The 21,282-nt window shown below is 37.4% G+C and overlaps 2 protein-coding genes across 7 annotated transcripts in view; both read left to right on the top strand.

The window, feature by feature from the left end:
• LOC105159692 (protein PHOTOPERIOD-INDEPENDENT EARLY FLOWERING 1) lies at positions 904–16,745 on the top strand. Of its 6 annotated transcripts, none has more exons than XM_011076856.2 (23): positions 904–1,439; positions 2,135–2,276; positions 2,427–2,586; positions 4,003–4,095; positions 4,551–4,631; positions 4,728–4,835; positions 4,996–5,076; positions 5,161–5,249; positions 5,441–5,583; positions 5,666–5,727; positions 6,289–6,424; positions 6,953–7,021; positions 7,106–7,143; positions 7,263–7,397; positions 7,750–7,800; positions 8,124–8,192; positions 8,391–8,453; positions 8,526–11,586; positions 12,059–12,123; positions 12,277–12,347; positions 12,905–13,679; positions 14,912–15,414; positions 15,799–16,745. In XM_011076856.2, the coding sequence occupies exons 4-23, from the start codon at positions 4,036–4,038 to the stop codon at positions 16,238–16,240; spliced, it is 6,102 nt and encodes a 2,033-aa protein (XP_011075158.1). In that variant the 5' UTR covers positions 904–1,439; positions 2,135–2,276; positions 2,427–2,586; positions 4,003–4,035; the 3' UTR covers positions 16,241–16,745. The 6 variants fall into 6 exon arrangements, with proteins under 6 accessions (XP_011075158.1, XP_011075153.1, XP_011075154.1 ...); XM_011076851.2 differs by having other exon boundaries at positions 7,106–7,176; XM_011076852.2 differs by having other exon boundaries at positions 2,423–2,586; positions 7,106–7,176.
• LOC105159691 (non-structural maintenance of chromosomes element 4 homolog A) overlaps positions 17,623–21,282 on the top strand; it is a gene marked incomplete in the record, with an annotated part of 3,916 nt that continues 256 nt past the window's right edge. Inside the window, 7 exon segments of the mRNA XM_011076850.2 lie at positions 17,623–18,062; positions 18,804–18,884; positions 19,246–19,498; positions 19,598–19,688; positions 20,100–20,316; positions 20,424–20,515; positions 20,925–21,282. Of these exon segments, the coding sequence (XP_011075152.1) occupies positions 17,888–18,062; positions 18,804–18,884; positions 19,246–19,498; positions 19,598–19,688; positions 20,100–20,316; positions 20,424–20,515; positions 20,925–21,179 (1,164 nt within the window).

Here is a 21,282-nt window from a genome sequence, read left to right as displayed (position 1 = left end):
TAAATCCTTTTAAAAAGAGTAAGTAACTCGAATTAGTTTTTTTTTTTTAGGTAAAATACCACATGACTCCTGAAATTGTCATAATTATAAATGCCTTATTATTATTTAAAAATTTATAAATATCCCATGAAATTAATGAACATTTAACGAATACTCCCTAGTATAGGCTATTACAAGGGATTATTTATTTAACTATTGTTATTTTTTAGAGAGAGGGGGGAGCATTTATAATTTTTGAACAATGAAGGAGTAATTATAATTATGATAAATCTCATAAAAGTTCGTTATAATTTACCATATTCCTCCTTTTTAATTGATTAAAAATAAAATATTATACGTCTAATAATCTTAGGTTATCTGAATATTTCAATAATTTTTTTTTCAAATAAAAATTAGCATCTTATAAGATTAATTATATATTTTTTTATAGAACATATGTACTAATAGGATCTTATAAAACAAATTTAAGTACTTCAGTCTAATAAATTACCTGACAACTATTCTGTAACTTTTTCATATAAGTGGTAGAGTATATTATCCAGTACACAAAACATAAAAAATCTAAGTCAGTATACCAATAAGTTTCAATCAAATGTATAAATTAATTGTAACAATTAAATAATGAACAAAAATTATTATAAAAACACACATATATTCATATTTACATGTGTTTTGAATTCATTTTTATTTTTTTTTTCAAAAATAAAGAGTTTTAATCATGAATATTATTAATAAAGCAAGATCACATTACGATTTAATTTTTAAAAAGGATACATATATATAGTAAATAATACATTTTTCTGCCCGTCTTTTTATTTATTTTTTATTATATGGTCATTGGAAATATTGTTGCATACGCTCACGCCCTTGCCCGAAGCCAACACGCAACCATTCCCCCTCAATCACGCCCACGGAACAAACTAATCTGAGCCATCCACACCATCCATCACCCACGCACTATTAAACCTACCGCCCTCCACCCTCCATATCATCACCGCAGTAATACTGAAGTCTCCATACACCCCCTTCAAGTCATTGCCTCGTTTTCCTTATTTTTTTCTTTTATTTTTTCCTAAAAAATTCTCAATTTTAATTTAAAAAAACCCCTCAAAATCCATTTTCTTCTATTTTAATATAATAATTTTCACCGGATATATATATTTACACACAGAGAAATCGATATATACAGCGTCGTATACGTATTTTTTCCGGATCTGAGGCTCGTCGGAACCCACCGGTGCTTAAACCCGAACACTTTCACGTTTTGTCGAAGAAAACCCTAAAACACCCCCGGCGAGTCTTTTTCTCTCTGTTTCTTCGCTGTCTGGATCTTTCACCCTGTCTGTACGCCGGAGTTGTTTTTTGTTTCTGCAGTAGACGCCGGAGTCGTCTGTTGTGGTACTTTTTTGTTGCCTTGAGTGTAAAGGAGGTTTATGTTGGTGAGTTTCTGTTTTCTTTCTTTTTTTGGTTGTGGACTTGTATCTGTGGATATAGGTGTATTTTTTGGTTTTGCTTTTTGATTAGAGGTGGAAAGTCTGCTCCAGTTTCGATGACACATGTGAGCTCATAGAGTTTGGTCATAGTTATTGCGCTTTTTACCTTTTTTTTTAATTATTTTGGTGTATTTGCAAGTTTATTGAGTGTAATGTTTCTTGATTTACAGTTAAGAAGTTTATATTTTGTGAAGAAAATGTCTGCATGCATGTTGTAACTTTGTTTTTTTTTGGCTTATGGGTTGTTTTGAGTTCTATTAAGCTGGAATGAGAACATAAAGATATTTGACGGTTCTTGCTATTAAATTGAAGTGCCTTGTGAGTTGTGATTGGTTATTTCATTTTCCAATGGGGTGGAATTCTGTAATTTATGGACCTCATTTTGATGATAAGTCCAATGTTTACTTGTACATTGTTCATTTAGTTCATTCCTGTTACAAAAGGTTGTGAAAATACTGAGTTTCTGCCAAGAAATTATGTGATGCACTTATCTTCATTTTTGTTCAAGGATTGGATGCCAAAGGCATGCACTAGAGGAATAATTGTAACGTATAGGCTTGCATGAGTCATGACAAGATTAGAGTACTCATCATACACTAATTCTGGGATTTGTACATTTTCCTCTGGTGGAGAAATGCCAGGCTAAATGGAAACCAACAGTTGTATGGGGATCAAATGGGAGAAAGCTTAAGTCGAGTCTCTGTACCTGGCTGCACTTTTACAACTAAACAATGAAGGACAGATATTAGACAAGAAGGGATTATTGCAGGGCAGAAGAGAGAGGTATAGATAAGCAATCATTTAGTCTGGAGGAATATCTGATTCAAATAATGTGTGCCTTGCAACTAATTTCAGATAACTTTGGTGTGAATGAAGTGGAAACTGAATTGTATGGAGCAGTTGATTAGTTGCTTTATGTTTCTTGCAAGGTAGTAATGCTCTTCCTGAGAGAACAAAAGCCATTATTGGTTGTAAAAAAAGAATTGCGGCTCAGAGAGTATTCCATGGAGCTTAGCACAACATATTTGTGAAAGTTGTTCTTTATCCGGGGACTTGTTATCTGATAATTGGCTGTGCATATAGCCTTTGGATGGTGAGTGCTCATTGAGATTGCTAAAAGGACTAAACTTACATGTTAGAAGCTACTGTTGACATTGTGGCTATGGAATGCATAAGTACTTATATTTGTTAGGCTTGATTGCATTTTCTTGTAGAAGTATTAGATCTACATAAGAGTTTTGAGTATGACAATTCAGAAAACAGTGAAGGGCAATTTTCAAATTTATATTCCTGCTTGTGGCTGACTGAACTAGTGAGTTAGGTACTTCGGTCTTCTGCAAGTGGAATTTATCTCATATAGGGTTGATATAAATAATTAACGGAATGGTTTGAGAATGGCACAGTGGTTCATTGAATTTATGTGAATGCTACCATTAGATCCTTCTTGAGGTGATTGACGGTCTTTCAGTGATTGACCTCATACAAGAAATGGAACAGTTTCTGTTCAAAGCTGAAAATAGAGGCTTTTGTGCTGGGTCAATGGAATGAAGGCTTTAGGATGATGTTAGAGTTTGCTTCGCTTTCATAATTTACATTTTTGTTTGAATGCTACTTATAGCTCAAAGTTACTGTTAACGTGTGTGATCATGTTAGTTTGGACTGCAGTTGCATTCTCATATTCAAATTCTGTTCATTCTTCGATCAAATTATGGCCACTATACAGGAAAAAATGCTGCGAAATTCTCTTTGTTCTTCTCGTGCCTAGGGTGCCCTGTTATCTATATATGTGTGTTTATCCATGGGAGTTTCTAAAGTTTGACCATTAGAGATGCTAATAGTACTTTTGTTTCTTAATGATGGATTGTTTTAGCAAATCGTTCACACTTCTGCATATTGGTCTAGGAAGGGTTGAAAACTTAGCTTCTATTTATTTGTATGGAGTGAGGCCGCATAATTCATGTTTGTGGTTGAACGATGACCTTATACCTCCTTTTGTGGAATCCTAGTAGTTACTAGTAACTCTGTGAGTTGCTTGATCTACCTATATAATCCTTTATGATTTATTATTCCCTTCCTTGTTGTTCTTAACGTCCTAATTTGTTCTTTGAGCTTTGCTTCTTGCCCATGTAGATTTATTATAGATTGTTGCTCTTGTGCTTGATCACCAGTTTGCTAAGCTATGCACTCAATCATTGATTGCCTCAAAGGCAAACTGATCATTGACGTTGTTGAATCTTTGCATGTTAGACAAGATAGGGATTTGAGTAAATTTTACCTGTAATTTGTTTTAAGTTTTCCTTCTGCATTTCCTATTTAGACTTATCATTGTACACGCTAAACCTATGACAATTTTTTTTGGTTTCCTTTTATATTTTATCTGTTGCAACTGTCTTATTCAAGATCAGTTCGGATTGATTTGGACTATGGCTGACTGTTTTTGGATGTCAATATGCAGTTGGCTTATTCACATTTGCAACTTCTTGTTGCCTTTTTTTTGTTTTTTTTGTAGCTTTAACTATGAGATAGGCATCTTGGAACAGTCATGGCCTCCAAGGGTCCAAGGTCTAAACTTGACCATGAATCGCGGGCTAGAAGACAGAAGGTCAGGATGTTTGTGTCATGTGTTCTTCTGAATTATTGTTAACTTTCTGTAGTTTCAGAGTCCAAGCATTTCTGGATAATAGCTTTCAAATGAAGAGAGATGTGAATTGCAGAAGTTCAATTGATTGGAAACCCTATATTACCCATGTATAGGATTTTTCTTCCTAACGAGACCTACAAAGACTCTAACATCAAATACAGCTATAAACATGATTGTTTTAAACTCGTATCTGGTGCCAATTTTCACGCATCTGAGCACTATTAGTTGGGATTCTCTGATAGATGCAAGGAGATATGAATTCACTTTCTTGGATCAACTAGCAGTTGGTTGAGAGGAAAAGTTGAAGTGTATAGCAACTGAATGTCCTCATACCACAATTTGAGTTTAGAATGTGATTATGATTTTCTGCAATGTTATTTCATTACTTTTGCTGCCATTTGTTCTTTGAATTATAGGCACTCGAAGCTCCGAAAGAACCTCGGCGTCCTAAAACACATTGGGACCATGTTTTGGAAGAGATGGTTTGGTTGTCAAAGGTAAGAAAGCATATTTCTTTCAACACCATGCTTCATTTATTTCATGGTTTTGAACTTTCTGAGCTTTGCACTGTTAAATGGTTTTATGTACTTTAGGACTTTGAGTCAGAGAGGAAATGGAAACTGGCTCAGGCAAAGAAAGTTGCAATAAGAGCCAGCAAGGGCATGCTGGATCAGGCCACAAGAGGGGAGAAGAGAGTAAAGGTGCAGTATTTTTTTTTCCTTATTTATTCTATATATGCATAGTTACTGAGTGCTTTAAAAAAACCATCAGATCAGTTTTTCATTTTGGGCCTATGTTATTAATATATTTTTATTGGAACATTCTGCTAGTTTGTTTATGCTTATTTACAAATTTGATCAGGAAGAGGAGCAGAAATTAAGAAAACTGGCACTCAATATTTCCAAGGATGTGAAGAAATTCTGGACAAAAATAGAGAAGCTGGCAAGTCATTTTGAAATGGCTTTATAATGTTACTATCATCACCACTTCTTGTGACTAAGGTACCCATGATCATGGTTGATGCAGGTTTTGTACAAGCATCAGTTAGAACTTGATGAGAAGAAGAAGAAAGCACTTGATAAGCAGCTTGAGTTCCTTCTTGGGCAAACTGAAAGGTAGCATATTCTCGTGATAACAGCTTGGCTATCTGCCGGGTGAAGTTATAATGAAACTGGATGAGGTTCTGCTAACTGCATAAGCTGAAACGAGCAGATTCATGTTATTTTTTGTTTCTCTTTTGGAAAGAAGTTTGTATTCGCCTCCATATATATGTGAAACATTGATACCGCCAAATCTCTTCTTTCAGGTACTCGTCAATGCTGGCCGAGAACCTTGTGAATTCACCCACTCTTTGCAAATCATCAAACTTGTGCACTATCCAAGAGCAGCCCATTATTCATCAGAAAGGAGGTGACGAAAGCGATAAAAAGGCATCCGAATCAGATACTGGTAAGTGGTTAATTTTGCATATTTGGTTTATTGTGCTATTCTTGTACATTTGACTGGTTCTTAATTAAACTGATAATGCTAGGGTCCCAGTCAAAGGTCTGTGTGCAAGATGAAGACTATGATTTGCAGCCTGGAGATGAATCGGTAAGTTTTAAGTTCCTAGCTGTAATTAGCTTTCTTAATATGCGCATGCTTCCAGTACTAGATTCTGTAGTACTGTGGAAGGTATAGGTCCATGAAAAATTGTGGCAGTCTCTACATGCACTTATTTTTCCAGAATTAAACTACCAATTGATTTCTATAGCCGCTCTGTTGGCTAATTGTACTTTTGACTGGGTAGTAGCACTTCTCCCTTCCAATCCCTTCTTGTCATGGAAACTGTTACTGGCAAGATGCCTAGGCTTTCAGACTTAGATAAAGTTGGGCCAGTTTTCACTGATAATTGTGTGTCTCCACCTGTCAAGGATTTTTCTTGCAGGGTCAATAATGGTAACCTGAATTTGTGCCACCGCTAAGCTACTGTGTTGCTTGTAAAATGTGCTATTTATGTTGTATGCTCATTGAGCGTAGAGTTTGTGTCTGAGTTCATCCCCAATAGCATGCTATATTCTGTTTTCTTACAACAAAGTTATGATACTGAGGAAATTGTATGCTTCTTTAGAAATTTATCTGTACTTATACAGCATCTCCCTCCGTTGACTTTAGGAAGATGATGAGCGTACTATTGAGGAAGATGAGGCCCTCATCACTAAAGAAGAGAGGGAAGAAGAACTGGCAGCATTACAAAGTGAAATTGATTTACCTCTTGAGGAGATACTCAAACGCTATGCTGCACAGGAAGGTACCTCATTGGTTACACCCCATTTTATATCAATATTTCACACAAATTGTCATTCGGTGAAGTTATCCTAAATCCTTCTACAATGCCAATTGAATTGAACTCTTTTGGCTTTGAAACGGTAGCACCCTCTTGATGCACATCTAAGTGCATAGTACTTTTTTGAGATTAATTGAACTACTGCATGAGTATCATTAATTACTTGAGAGGCCTACTAGTGCTAGCAGAAGCTAACTGTTAGAGCAGCATCTTTACATTTGCTGGTGAAGAGGATGCCATGAACATTTCAAACATTGCAATGCAAACATAGTTGTCAATGTAGCTGTTATCTATTTCCTGTCAGGACACTCCAATAAGTCATTGTCCATGCACAAAGTATGTAGTCTTTGCATCAGTAGTAAAGTTAAACCAAAAAGAGTAGCAGTAATTTGGCAAGTCGGCTGAAGTTTAGTTCTGTAATATTATTGATTTCTTGTCTACGTACAGTGGTTATTTATCAGAATACTATTAACTAATGTTATTGTTTCTCAGTTGAGGGAGAAAATAGTCCAAACAAGGATGATAACATCTCGGAAGCAACTAAGCTGAACGAATATAATGGTAATTGTATTAGCATAGCAGTTTGCAATATATATATTCCTTACTCGTTAATTCCTTCTGACTTTTTTGTTCAACTGTATTCAGGGAAAGAAGATGATGTTGGATATGCCACTGAGATACAAGTGAGTTTGCCTGCAAAACCTGGTCGTCGTTGTGTAAGTTGTATGTGTTTATGTACACTGTCGCCGGTTGTAAAGAATGTCTAATACTCAACTTAATATTCTCTGTTTGGTTTATGCAGGCTGAAAGTAATGGCATTTTATCTGTGTCAGAAAACCATGGTCCTGTGGTTGAAAAATACAAACGGAGAGATTCTCTGAACAGACTTCTAGAATCAGAGAAGACACCGATGTTGCATGAGTCAAATGATGATCAAGTAAGAAATCTGTCTGAAATACAAAAATAAGAAGCCACATTTTTGTATCTCTTTTATTAATGTTGTTCATACATCGACCTACTTATCAAGTTCACAGCAAATGGTTTGACCTTTTGGTTTCTGATGGTAGGTGTTGTCCTTTTATGCTCGTTTGCTATCCAGTTAAATTCTATTTATCTTGATCAACAGTTTTACTTAATCCTAAAACTTTAGAGTTGTTTTTCTGGTCAAAATTGTCATATTAAGATTACTTTTAAGTTTTTAACCTTTTTTCGCTGTTCTCTCTATTATATGAATTAGTGATACTTGGATTATGATGCATATTCATGAGATATTGCTTCGCTTTTTACAGGAAGATGATGATTTTGTACTTTCAGCTGGAGAAGAAAAGGAATATGACATGGTGAGTTCTTTTTGTATGGTCAAGCACTTTCTTTTCTTTAATGAAGGTATGCGGAATTTCTTTTCTGTGGCATTGCACTCCTGTAAACAACTTTTGATTTCAATAACTCTATTCTTCACCTTCAGATAAAGTGGAAACGGATTTAGTAATTTGTTACCTCTCCCTCCAATAGCTGCAAGTACAATATTTGCATTCACTTCCCAATGAGTACTTGGTCCTATTGCTTAAAAGAGTAGGATGCATCATGGATTCATTGATCCAACTTGTTGATTGTATCTTTGAAAATGGATATGGCTTTATTGACACCTGTGGTTGGTGTCCAGGATGATGAGACAACCCTTTTAGAGGAGGAAGAATTAGCTAATGCAGAGTCAAACAATACCGTGGATGAGGTAAGATCACGTGTTAGTAACTATTGTTCTCCTGAGTTTTTGAATGCTCGATACTATCTTTAATTTCAATTTCATTTTTAAACACTGGTTACTAGCTTTAATTTCAATTTCCTCCTTTGGTTTAAGCAAGTAAATTTGCACATGCATGTGCAACATGATATTGATTTTGATTTAGATGATAATCATAAGCTTTTCCAGATTGCACTTCTGCAGAAGGAAAGTGAAGTTCCCATAGAGGAACTGATTGCAAGGTATAAAGAGGTATGTTAAAGAGTACTTCCTTTTGTTTTTATCGACTGCAAATTAGATACTGATGCTCCTGCTACCAATCAGAACTGTGATGATGATGAAGGAGTGGAAGATGGCTCCGAGTCCTTGTCTGCTTCTGGTTCTGAGGCCTTCTTGGGTTCTTCAGAACAGGGAAACTCTGAACTTAAGCGGCCTGATGGTGAATCTAATGGATTCCAGATGGATATACGCCCCTATCCAGAAGAAGATGAAGCTGAATGTTCGGGAAAATCTGGAGAAGATACCCAGAATGATGATATAATTGCTGATGCAGCGGCTGCAGCCAGGTCAGCGCAACCTACTGGTAACACATTCTCAACAACGAAAGTTCGAACGAAGTTTCCTTTTCTTCTCAAGTATCCTCTGCGTGAGTATCAACATATTGGCTTGGATTGGCTTGTGACCATGTATGAGAAGAGACTTAATGGAATCCTTGCTGATGAAATGGGGTTGGGAAAGACAATCATGACAATTTCTCTGCTTGCTCATCTAGCTTGTGAAAAGGGAATATGGGGTCCACATCTTATTGTTGTTCCAACTAGTGTCATGCTCAATTGGGAGACTGAGTTTCTTAAATGGTGTCCTGCTTTCAAAATATTGACCTACTTTGGAAGTGCAAAAGAGCGGAGAATTAAGAGGCAAGGATGGTTGAAACCTAATTCATTTCATGTTTGCATAACGACTTATAGGCTTGTCATCCAGGACTCGAAAGTTTTCAAGCGGAAGAAGTGGAAGTACCTGATTCTGGATGAAGCCCACCTGATAAAGAACTGGAAGTCACAAAGATGGCAAACACTACTTAATTTTAACTCCAAAAGGCGTATTCTTCTAACTGGTACACCACTGCAGAATGACCTTATGGAACTCTGGTCTTTAATGCATTTCTTGATGCCGCATATATTTCAATCTCACCAAGAATTTAAGGATTGGTTCAGTAATCCTATATCTGGGATGGTTGAGGGACAAGAGAAAGTAAACAAAGAAGTAGTTGATCGGCTGCATAATGTTCTCCGTCCTTTCATACTTCGTCGACTGAAAAGGGATGTTGAGAAGCAGCTTCCAATGAAACATGAACATGTTATCTATTGTAGGCTATCTAGGAGGCAGCGTAACTTATATGAGGACTTCATTGCTAGCTCTGAGACGCAAGCTACTCTAGCTAGTGCTAATTTTTTTGGAATGATTAGTGTTATTATGCAACTTCGTAAAGTCTGCAATCATCCTGATTTATTTGAAGGTCGTCCAATTGTTAGTTCGTTTGATATGAGCGGTATTGACATGCAATTGAGTTCTTCTGTATGTTCAATGCTTGCATCTGGACCATTTTCAACTGTTGACCTTTGTGGCTTGGGGTTTGTGTTCACACATCTAGATTTCTCCATGACATCTTGGGAGAGTGAAGAAATTCAAGCTATTGCTACCCCTTCAAGCTCAATTGTGCAGCGTGTAACCCTGGCTAATTTGGAGGAGAATTGGCTTGGGATCAAACATAAGAAAAAGATGCATTCAACGAATATCTTTGAAGATATCCAAAAGGCACTATTGGAGGATAGATTAAGAGAAGCTAAGGAGCGAGCAGCAGCTGTTGCATGGTGGAATTCTTTGAGGTGCAAGAGAAAACCCATGTATGCCACTGGTCTACGTGAGCTTGTCTGTGTCAAACATCCTGTCCACGATATTCATTGTCAGAAACAGAATCCTTTGTGTTATCTGTACTCATCCAAGCTTGCTGACATAGTTCTGTCACCTGTTGAAAGATTCAGAAAGATGGTTGATCAGGTTGAAAGTTTCATGTTTGCAATACCTGCTGCACGTGTCCCTCCTCCAGTGTGCTGGTGTAGTAAGGGCAGATCACCTGTATTTGTTCAAGACACATGTAAAGACAGATGGTCTCAAGCTTTTTTCCCTCTACTTACTCCATTCCGGCCTGCTATTGTCCGAAGGCAAGTGTACTTTCCAGATAGGAGACTTATTCAGTTTGACTGTGGTAAGCTGCAAGAGCTAGCAGTTTTGCTGAGGCGGCTGAAATCAGAGGGTCACAGAGCACTGATATTCACCCAAATGACAAAGATGCTTGATATTTTGGAAGCATTCATCAATTTGTATGGTTACACTTACATGCGGCTAGATGGTTCTACTCAGCCTGAGGAGAGGCAAACACTTATGCAGCGGTTTAATACAAACCCAAAAATTTTTCTTTTTATTTTGTCGACACGCAGTGGAGGTGTTGGCATCAACCTAGTTGGGGCGGATACTGTAATCTTTTATGATAGTGACTGGAATCCAGCCATGGATCAACAGGCGCAAGATAGGTGTCACAGGATAGGCCAGACACGTGAAGTTCACATCTATAGGTTGATCAGTGAGAGCACCATTGAAGAAAATATTTTGAAAAAGGCTAATCAGAAGCGTGCTCTTGATGATTTGGTCATTCAGAGCGGAAGTTACAACACTGAATTCTTTAAGAAACTGGATCCAATGGAACTGTTTTCGGGCACAGTTCCCCAAAAAGATGTGCAGACAGAGAAAACTTCTAACAATACTGGTGACACTGCCTTGTCTAGTGTGGATTTGGAGGCTGCTTTAAAAAATGCTGAAGATGAGGCAGACTACATGGCGTTGAAGAAAGTTGAGGAAGAAGAGGCTGTGGATAATCAAGAATTCACAGAGGAAGGTGTTGGGAAGTTGGAGGATGATGAGTTTGTCAATGAAGAGGAGCTGAAGCCCGATTGTCCTGCTGAGCATACTGCCCTGAATGCAAAATCAGATGAAGGCAATGTGGTGAGAGGAAGTCATCCAGTTGAGGAAGGGGCCCTTGCTTTCCCTTATAAAGAAGATGATGTTGACATGCTAGCTGATGTCAAACAAATGGCTGCTGCTGCAGCTGCAGCAGGACAAGCAATCTTGTCTTTTGAGAATCAACTACGTCCAATTGATCGATATGCAATACGTTTTCTTGAGTTATGGGATCCAATTATTGACAAAGCTGCAATTGAATCCCATACTGAGATTGAGGAAACTGAATGGGAACTGGAACGCATTGAGAAGTTAAAGGATGATATGGAAGCAGAAATTGATGATGATGAAGTACCTTTGGTGTATGAGAGTATGTACTTCCTCCATCTTCACTCCTTTGGCCTCTCTAATTTTCTCTTGCAAATGTCACGGCTTTTAAGCTGAATGTGCTGATACTAGTGAACACTTCTGGTCAGTTACACACTGTCATTTGCATGAAAATATGAGCTAAACTTATTTCCTTCGGGTATTACACTCTTTATTATCTTGTTTTTGTGCCTTTTATATAAGCTCCTTCCAATCTAGTCTGGATTTTGACTCTGTTTCCTGGACTGTAGATGAGCTGTTTTGTGTTCTTTGAATAAATTTCTATTTGTTCTTTACTCTCTCCATTTCTTTCTTTCTTTCTTCTTCTTCTTCTCCTTCTCCTTTTTCTCTTTCTATTCTTGGGGTGTCTGAACTGCGTCATAAAGTGGGACTATAATGTTTTGTCAAATTTCTGAAAAGATCGGGCATGGAAATAAGAAAAAGTTCATAATTTCTTTATTTTGTTAACATTACAGGCTGGGATGCTGATTTTGCAACTGAAGTATACAAACAGCAAGTTGAAGCACTAGCTCAGCATCAGGTATGAAGTGATGATTGTCAAGTTTATTTTAGATTGGAAAGGAACAAGTATTCAACCATATTGTTGGATTGTATATCTGGTTGTATTCGCTTTCTTCACCCCCAAAATGTGCACATCAGTATTTTTGGCTGAATTTATGTTATCTTTTTGTAGTTGATGGAAGACCTGGAACGTGAAGCCCAGGAAAAGGAAGCTTTGGAAAATGGAAATTCTGATTCTCCGAGGTGAGAATGTCATAAAATCCACGTCTCCAATAAAGTTATCTTCTTCATTGAAATAATCTGATTTTTTTTTTGGAATTGAAAAGAGTGATCTGTGGCTGGTCTGAGTGGGTTTTCAGCGACTCTTAACTGTATCATGGTTTGTGCAGTTGTATTAGTTTGTTAGGTAATGCTACATTTATATTGGATTATCTGGTTGGCTAAATCATGCTATATAAAATCCGACTGTGTGATATATGAGTACCTCCCTCCAAAATACTGATACTTGTCACTTCGGCTACTAATTCTGTTTAAGTGATAGAATGGTTGGTTGTTACTTTGAGAAGACTTTACAATCACGATAGATTTTTTATTTGATCATAATGTGGACAGCCTTCTGGAGGATCAAACGATGATCTGACAACATTCTTTTCCCCTCCTGAACCTAATTTTTATCAACTGAAATAGCATAGTTTTGCTAGCATGAAAATGAGCTTTTATGATGGCAACTGGTATGTGCTATTGCACTAGTCATCTCATGCTGCATTTTCATTTGAGCGCAGTTTGTTTTCTCTAAGCAGGAACAATATTTCTGTGGCTGCCAAACCCAAGTCGAAGAAGAAAACCAAAAAGGCCAAGTTCAAATCTTTGAAGAAAGGAGCTTTGGTTTCTAAATCCATCTCTGTGAAAGAAGAGTCATCAATAGAACCAATGTCCATAGATGATGACTTAATCGATGATGAAATGATCACATCCCCAGAACCTTTATCCCCTTGCTCAACTCAGGAAAAGAAACGTAAACCTGCTTCAGATGATGAAGAGCAGAAGAGCAGAAAGAAGTCCAGGAAGTTGAAGGCTTCTGAACTAGGAGACATGCTTCTGTATCCCAAATATTCCAGCAAGCACCAAAATGAACTTAAGGACTTGAAAATATGTGATAATGGAGTTCTTGATCTTGAATGTAAGCAAACAAACAGGAGCAGGGCACGAGGAAAACTTTCTATTCCCATCATGCCTCTGAAACGAGTTTTCACAATAAAACCAGAAAAGCTAAAAAAGAAAGCAAATGTTTGGTCCAAGGACTTTTTCCCATCTCCTGATCTTTGGTCACCAAAAGAAGATGCAGTATTATGTTCTGTTGTTCATGAGTATGGCCCAAATTGGAACTTGGCAAGTGAAATCTTGTATGGAATGACTGCTGGTGGATCTTACCGGGGCAGATTTCGTCACCCTATTCATTGCTCTGAGAGATTTCGGGAACTCATCCAAAGATATGTTTTCTCTGCCAGTGATGCTACAAATAATGATAAGGCTGTTGGTATTGGTTTTGGGAAGTCTCTGCTTAGAGTAACTGAGGTATTTTTTTGCTTGGAATGATTATTTTTTCTTTGTAGTTGCTGAGTCCAAAAAAAAAAAAAAATAAAAAAAGAAAAGAATTACAGTGTGGTGCCCTTCTGGGTTAGGCTGAACTGATTTGGATTACTGAACCTCTTGAATCAAATCTGATTGAGGCACTTAGCATGGTGGGCTTGTTTCAAGCTTTTGTTTAAGCAAACACTAGTTAACACTCTGGTAGTATTAGATCACAAAGTGGCTGATTCTTTGGAGTTCTTTGTGCCTCATATTTATTTATTTTGCTTTTCCATTAGAAGAACAAACTTCACGAGTTGCTTTTTCTTTCAAGGTACATTCCTTTATTTAAAATTATGCAGCCTGTCCTGTTTCAGAATTTGCCATGTGCTTGCAATTTCCTTTATTCATTTTGCAAAAGAGGATGGAGCTACTTTCCTGCAAGTTACGCAAAGTGTGGTGCTAAATTCACATTACTGGTCCAGGGGACTTTGTTTTTTGACCAAAGAGATTTAGTTTTGCGTTTTAAGCAAAAACAATTACAGCTCTCCAAACATGCAGAATGCCTTTATTTTACAGAGAGAGTATGGTGCTGACTTTTCCCCAAGGGTTTCTCTGTTGATTTTTGATTGCCTTAACTCAACTGCTGATATGTGTCTTTTAGACATAAGAGCTGGAGTTTAAGTGGACTGCGAAATTAAGAGGAAGGGGCGAAGAACTGGAATGCAAAACCTTATTTTTCTCATGGGAAAACGCCAATGAGATTTGGATCTTGTTTATCAGCAAATTGGGATTCCTCTGATCTAATCAATAGAGAAATTTGATATTCTTTGATCTGGTATATTGTCTGAAAATAATTTCCTTCGAGGATGATTTTTGTGTTATATGCACATGGTTTTTATGTCGGTGTTTGTATTTTTGCAAATAATTTCAAAAGACTATTATTTCAGGTGCTCTGTGAAGCGGACTGTGTATAAATTGTTGCATATTTGGATTTCATTCTGTGGGAACATACTCTAGATTACATAGCCTTGTCATACTGATGTGCCATTATAAGTGTCAGACTTAACCTGTCTTGAGCAGTTCTCAGAATCCCCAGACATTATTCTTGATCCTTCTGCTTCGACTTCCCTGTTCCTTAATATTCATCTTGGTTATGTGTGTCATTGTTGTGGATTGATTGATAGGCTCCAATTCTCGCATCTTTCAATTTACTTATTTTGTGTTTCATGGATTAGGATAACATCCGGGTGTTGCTTGGCATTGCTTCTGAACTACCAGATCATGAACTGCTTCTTCAAAAGCATTTCTTTGCGGTGCTTTCTGCGGCCTGGAGGGATCAATCCCGTTCCACCCATAGGAACAAAGCTCTATTTTCTCAAAAAGGATTTTATCCTTCTCAGAAGTTATCTGGCTCTACAATCAACCATCAGACTCCGATGGGGAAATTATCGGGAAAGATGGAATTTACTAATTTGCTTCAGTGTGGGAAGTTAATAGCTGCGGCATTGAGTGGTGACAGCAGTTGTCAAAGTGGTGAGACGTTGCCCGTCTTCAACCAGGACGAACTTTTGGTGGCGAGAGAGCGGTTAGATTTAACACTTGAACTTCAGGAAGAATGCAATGAAGCTTCATCCCTTCCCTCAGTGATCAATGTTTCAATTCTTGGCCCCGACCCTCCATCTTTGAAGATGAATGCGGGAGACGACCGCCATTTCAAATCTGCCCAGAGGCAGTTCAGGTATGATCTCTTATATATCCAGATTTTCAAAATTGTGCAGTCTTCTATGGACGGAGGGCATAGGTGTATTCTATACATCAACCTCTCTCTTTCTCTACCATCAACCTCTCTCTTTCTCTACCCTCCTCTGCACTACAAATCATTGTCTTGCTTACACTTGGTTTGCGTTTTCTTTTGTAAGTCTTGTCATTTGGTTCCTCCCGCTCTCCGTTCCCAGTCTCTAAAACCTTTATACTTGATTAATGGTGCAAAACTTTTTTGAACTCAAAGGAGCAGGGGATCATTATGCTTTAAGAAAAGTGACTGCAGTTAGTGTTATATCAAGTTGGGTGTCACCCTGCTTCCAAGTACCTTTTTAATATTATTTTTTCTTCTCATTTGCAGAACCGCATCAGGGACGCACATCGACAGCTATAATCGTGGGGAATCACAAGGTTTTGCCATGGGAGATTCTAGGTCTTGGACACCACAATTGCCGTATTTGGGGAAACACAAGCTCCCTGTTCCCGACTCGGTAAAGCCTTCAAAGTCGAAATTGAGAAAAACAAGTAAAGATCATACTGATTTGCATTGTCTAACTACTAGTGAAGTCTTCCAACCTATGCCACTTATTCCGGCTGACCCTCCCAGTATGAGGTTTGATGAGTTCTCCGCCTGCTTACCAGAAGCTGGAATTCTTGAATTTGACAGTAATTGCTTCCTTGACATGGGTAGTGAAGTTACTTTCCTGGACACTCCCAGAGTCGTCCCGTTCCATTTCGGACCAGATTTAACGTCTGGACTAGATGATTTTTCAATATTGCCTGAATTTACGGATATTGGGTAAAGCAAGATAATGCAAAACCAAAAGTCACCTCACAGTTTTCGGGTCAGAGAGTGGCCATGTTTTTTGGAATGGCTTAATCTCAGGAAGGAGGTGCTCCCAGTCAATGAAGGTATTCATTACTCAAGGCTGAGGAGTCATTGCTGTACTCTCGGGGAATAATCAAACAGAAAGAATGGCTTCTTTGGATGTGCTTGGTTGAACCGCGATTCAAATTTCCCCGATGGTCTACAAATGCTGAAAGGTGAATGCCGAAATTTGATGCATATAGTGGCAGCAGATATAGGAAGTAGATATCCTAGAGGCGAGATATGTGATGTCAGTAAGTAGGGTGTAGCATAGTATTCTTGCAAGTGGTCTTTGTGCTGCTTAATTTTTGTTGGTGGAAGGAACAATGTGCTTGCAATTTTGGGGGTATATTTCTCAAAGTTTTTATTTATTAATCCATGTGATGCAGGCACATTCCTGAAACAATCAGCACTATTCAACAAAAAGAAAAGTCTATTCACAAAGTCTCTCTCTCTCTCTCTCTCTCTCTCTCTCTCTCTCTCTCTCTCTCTCCCCTCCCTCGCTCCCTCCCTCTCTCTCATTGTTTACTTGACTGCTTCAAGGTTCTTTCCATGCGTTCATGTGCTGTGGTGTTCTGGGGCCTTATCTCCAGTTTATGATTTTTCCACTTTTATTGCATTGGTAAACTTTATGATGATATGCCTGAAAAGGGAGTGTTACTAAACGGTCCAGGACTTGAAAAGAAGAAAAGCCTATTCCAATGTAAAATTACAGGGATAAATACACCGTATTTTTTTTTAGGTTTCATATAATTATACATAAATTATAAATAATTTAGAAATTGTATTGGGTACTTCTAATATTTATTTTTGTGTACAAATTAATTCTTTTGTTAATTAAAATTCACCTCATCTATGATATTAGTAAAAAATTGAATGAAAATTAAATTTATTCTCCATTAATTATTAATGATTTATTGCGAGTTAAATACATTTTTTTTATTGAAATATTTTTATACATCTTTAAATGCTAATCCATGCGATGAAGTATACCTTCGCCCTTATAGTAGTTGTTCGTCAGAAAATTTTGTTTGACCTGCAATAAGTTAATTAAAGTTAATATTAGTTTTTTTCAAATTTTTTAATAATATTAATAAATTTGATGAATTTTAACTAACGGGGAGATCTATTTATTTGAAAGAGAATGTATTGGTCACTTTGGGCCACTAAATTGGACCAGCAGACATAGAGATGTATCTCATGAAAAAGTGGGCTTGGGCCCATTAAATAGTAACAAAACTTCTCACTCCGCCCATTTCTAATTATACAAAGTAGATTTACTTCTCATTGTTTATTATTATTCAAATAAAGGTTCAAAATAGTTTGGGAGAGAGGAAAGTAAGAGCTGAAGAGAGCGCGTTCGAAACTTTCAAACACTGAAGAAAGAAAGAAACCCTCCTCGTTCTAAACTCCCTCCCACACTTCAATTTTCTGTTTTGCACTGTCGCTCTACTCCTGCTTTGTAGAAAAACTTTTAGCATCAACTTAGGGTTTTGATTCTGTTTCTACGATTCCTTTTTACCCATTTCAAAAAATTTCTGAATTTTTAGCCCTAATTGTATGAGTAATTGGAGGATAAGCGATGGTTCGAACGGTAAAAAAGGAGATAATTAACGCTAGCAGTCGGGTTTCTCGAAGCCGTGCGCAGAACATCAATGAAGCTCAAGGTACAACAGATGGCAGCAGAGTTGAGGACAGTGCTGTCGAGCGCAGGGTTCTTCGGTCGAAATACCTCAGATTTAAGAATCGGATTACCGGTAATTGAGTTAGTTTTAGTTCTTAAGTTTTGGTACAGTTCGATTTTCTTGAATTTGTAGTTCTGCGGTTTTTGGTCAAGATAACGATGTCATGGTTGTTCGGATTTTGGTTGTGTAATAGCTGTTACCTTAGCAGTAAATCTTTAGCTTTGAACTTCTCTCTTCTTATTTTGTTTTTCTATTTCGCAGCCCGTGGTGTAGTGTTAGTGAATTGGGTTGTGATGCATTAACGCAATTTTCCACTTCCGTTTGATTCTTATGTTGAGCTTCGTTTTTAATTATTTTAATTTTTTGCATTATTCCCTAATGAATGTAGTTGAGTGAAGCTAGTGTTCATTGGTACTTCTCTATGTGTTTTATTGTTTTCTATTATGTGGAGGTGGGCTTGTGGGAAGTTCCTGAAATCAACAACTGAGAAATTTATTCAAGTTTGTTTGATTAGATAACAAATGAATACTGAACAAGCTTTTAGCAGTATGTCTTGAGTTGCACACTGCTGGTAGGCTGGTTCATAATTCATCCTGCAACTGATTCGATGATGACCTATATTGTTATTTGTAAGCGTGGCATGCTGCTTTTACTGTTTTTAGAATGTATTATGAGATTTTGGAAGGAATTTCTCTTGTGAAGTTTGCATTTTTGCATCAATGAGTAAATGATAAATGGATATGTCATGTCAATAAATTTTGTTTCTAGAGATAAATGATATATTCTTATGATGTATTTATTTCCTTGGTGCAGATGAGAGAGATGATATATCACAGGTTGATTCAGATAAGTTCAAATCAATGATTGAAGAAGTGGATAGCTTGCATCAGCTAGGTAGAGTTGGCAGTTCTCTTTTTTTTTTCAATAATGTGGTCTTATTGTGAAGAATGTGATGTATGTGAAGGTGTTCTGGTGTTCCCACATAGAGATGGTTTGTCATACTTGTGCTATGAATGCCATCAACAACAAAAAAAAATCATGAAACTGGATTTGAATTTGATTGCTCATTAGTTATCTATCCTTATAACATTTATGCAAAGGAAAATATACTTATCTCAGTGTACTGAAATGGTTGGTGGTTGGTTTACTGGACATACATTGTTCTGTCTTCATTCTTCCTATTAAGTGATTGAACAACAATTTTCTCCTCTATTTCCAGTGCATGTCTTGACTTAGATTTTGCTTTATTATTCAGTGCAAAAGCCTCGGGAACAGGTAGCAGATGCTGAAGCCCTGTTTGACATTACAAACACATTGGTGACCTCTGTCAAAGCATATAACAATGAAGGTGTGACCCCATCAGATTTTGTGAGTTGTCTTCTTAGGGATTTTGGGCAACTAGGTGGACCAAGCAGTAGCCAAGATGAGGCTCGGAGTTTGATACGCTGGAAAGACATTGGACAAGTGGTCTCTCATGTTTTCAGGAGTTCTCCTGGTTGTTGTACGATGTAATCATCAATTGTACCCTTCCTCATTTTTCTTCTTCTTCTCTCTCTCTTGAAATTTGACAGGATATCAGACTTATTTATCGTCATTGTGCCCGTCAGGGTTGGGCCTATGAACACTGAACTCAAGCAGCGTAAGAATGTAGTTCATAAAAAGCGTGTGAAGCCAACAGAAAATGCCCGCCCAGAAGAGGTAAAATAATTCTGTCTATGTTTGGAAAATTGGTAGTGATTCATGTTTGATCCTTAGGCGAATGAAAGTGGAGCTAAATTTTGGTTCTTGAGTCATTCAACAGAAATAACTGATGCACTGTCCTTGTAATTCAGACTAGGGCCTTATATTCATAATGACAGCATGTGTTTGAGATAAAGTATGCATACAGTTTTACAATAAAACATGCTTGCCGATAGTTCTCTAATTGCTTACGTACTCTTCATAGGAGGGAAAGTAATAGAAAATGTGATATTGAACCATCGGATCACATGAGAGTTTTTCCGTTCTGCTTCAGAAATCTATGTTGTTGCTATGTGTGGAATTTTTTCCCCAAATGTGATGTGTTGATCTTTGAAACTGACCGTTCTTCCTTTTGTTTTCATGTTGCAGCTTGATGAAACTGCTAATCAGGAAAAGACAGACACTGATAAGAATATGGCCACTATGTTTGATATTCTGAGGAGGAACCGCAAGGTCAAGCTTGAAAATCTAATATTAAATCGGAAATCATTTGCACAGACAGTGGAAAATTTATTTGCTCTATCTTTTCTAATAAAAGATGGTCGTGCTGAGATATCCATAGACGAATCTGGATGTCATTTAGTTTGTAAGTATCTCTTTGCAAGTGAAGTAGTTGATCCATCTTATTTCCTAATCTTTTTCCCTTATCTACGGTCCTTTCAACTTCTAAACTTAAATCACTACCTCTCTCAGCCCCAAGGAATGCTCCTAGTGCCAATGCAATTCTATCTGGGGAGGCCACTTACACCCATTTCATATTCCGATTCGACTTTAGTGACTGGAAGGTACTTGAGTTATACAGAAAGTTTTCCTTTAGCCACTTGAAGTGTCTCTCATTATTATCACTGTTGGAAGTTTTTGGAACGTTACATGTCTCTTGACCTATATATTCAATCTTCTCGAGCCATCAATTATGTTGTTTGTGGTATTTTATTTTAACTTGGAAGTTCTATTTATAGGTCTTCCTTTCACACATTCATGATGGTTAGATGCATCTGTCCTATGTTTATTTCCCTAGATGTGGTCATTCACTGGGCACCAGAGTTACAAATAAAAAGATCTTTCCTTTATTTGGTTGTGGATGATGATATTGTGGGTTTATGCGCATCAAAATTATATACACCTTCATTGAGAAATTTGTACCATTGTAACTGTAATTCATCTTATGAATTCCTGGATAATGTTAACTTGCAGTTAATGTTGACTTCTGTTGTGGTTGGAGAGGAACTAATGCCGCATAGAATTGAGGTGAATGAAGCACATAATGCTCAACCAGATTCAGAGCCCGAAGATCAAGCAGTAGTACCTACAACACCTATAAGGAAATTGTGCAGGAACCGAGGTTTGGTTATGCAGGAACAGGCCGTAGTTGAGGATTCTCCTGAAAGTGGTGATGCAGCTGCCGCTAGGACTGCTGCGATACGGAAGGGGAAAAGAAAACTAAGGTGAAACAGTGATGTGGCTTGGATCCTGATGTAGATGAACTCATTGCTGCCCATTCTGTTGGATGACATGGCTAATGTGGTTCCTACATGGAAATCTAAAATTTCCG

This window comes from Sesamum indicum, linkage group LG4 (assembly GCF_000512975.1).
Source record: "Sesamum indicum cultivar Zhongzhi No. 13 linkage group LG4, S_indicum_v1.0, whole genome shotgun sequence".
NCBI classification, from domain to species: domain Eukaryota; kingdom Viridiplantae; phylum Streptophyta; class Magnoliopsida; order Lamiales; family Pedaliaceae; genus Sesamum; species Sesamum indicum.
This window is presented reverse-complemented; position numbering and strand designations above follow the sequence as displayed.

Coding starts and splice junctions, on each gene's coding strand:
- LOC105159692 (XM_011076855.2), top strand. CDS start 4,036: ATGGCCTCCAAGGGTCCAAGGTCTAAACTTGACCATGAATCGCGGGCT. Junction 7,398..7,749: donor ATGAGTCAAATGATGATCAA/GTAAGAAATCTG, acceptor CGCTTTTTACAG/GAAGATGATGATTTTGTACT. Junction 15,415..15,798: donor TCTGCCCAGAGGCAGTTCAG/GTATGATCTCTT, acceptor TCTCATTTGCAG/AACCGCATCAGGGACGCACA.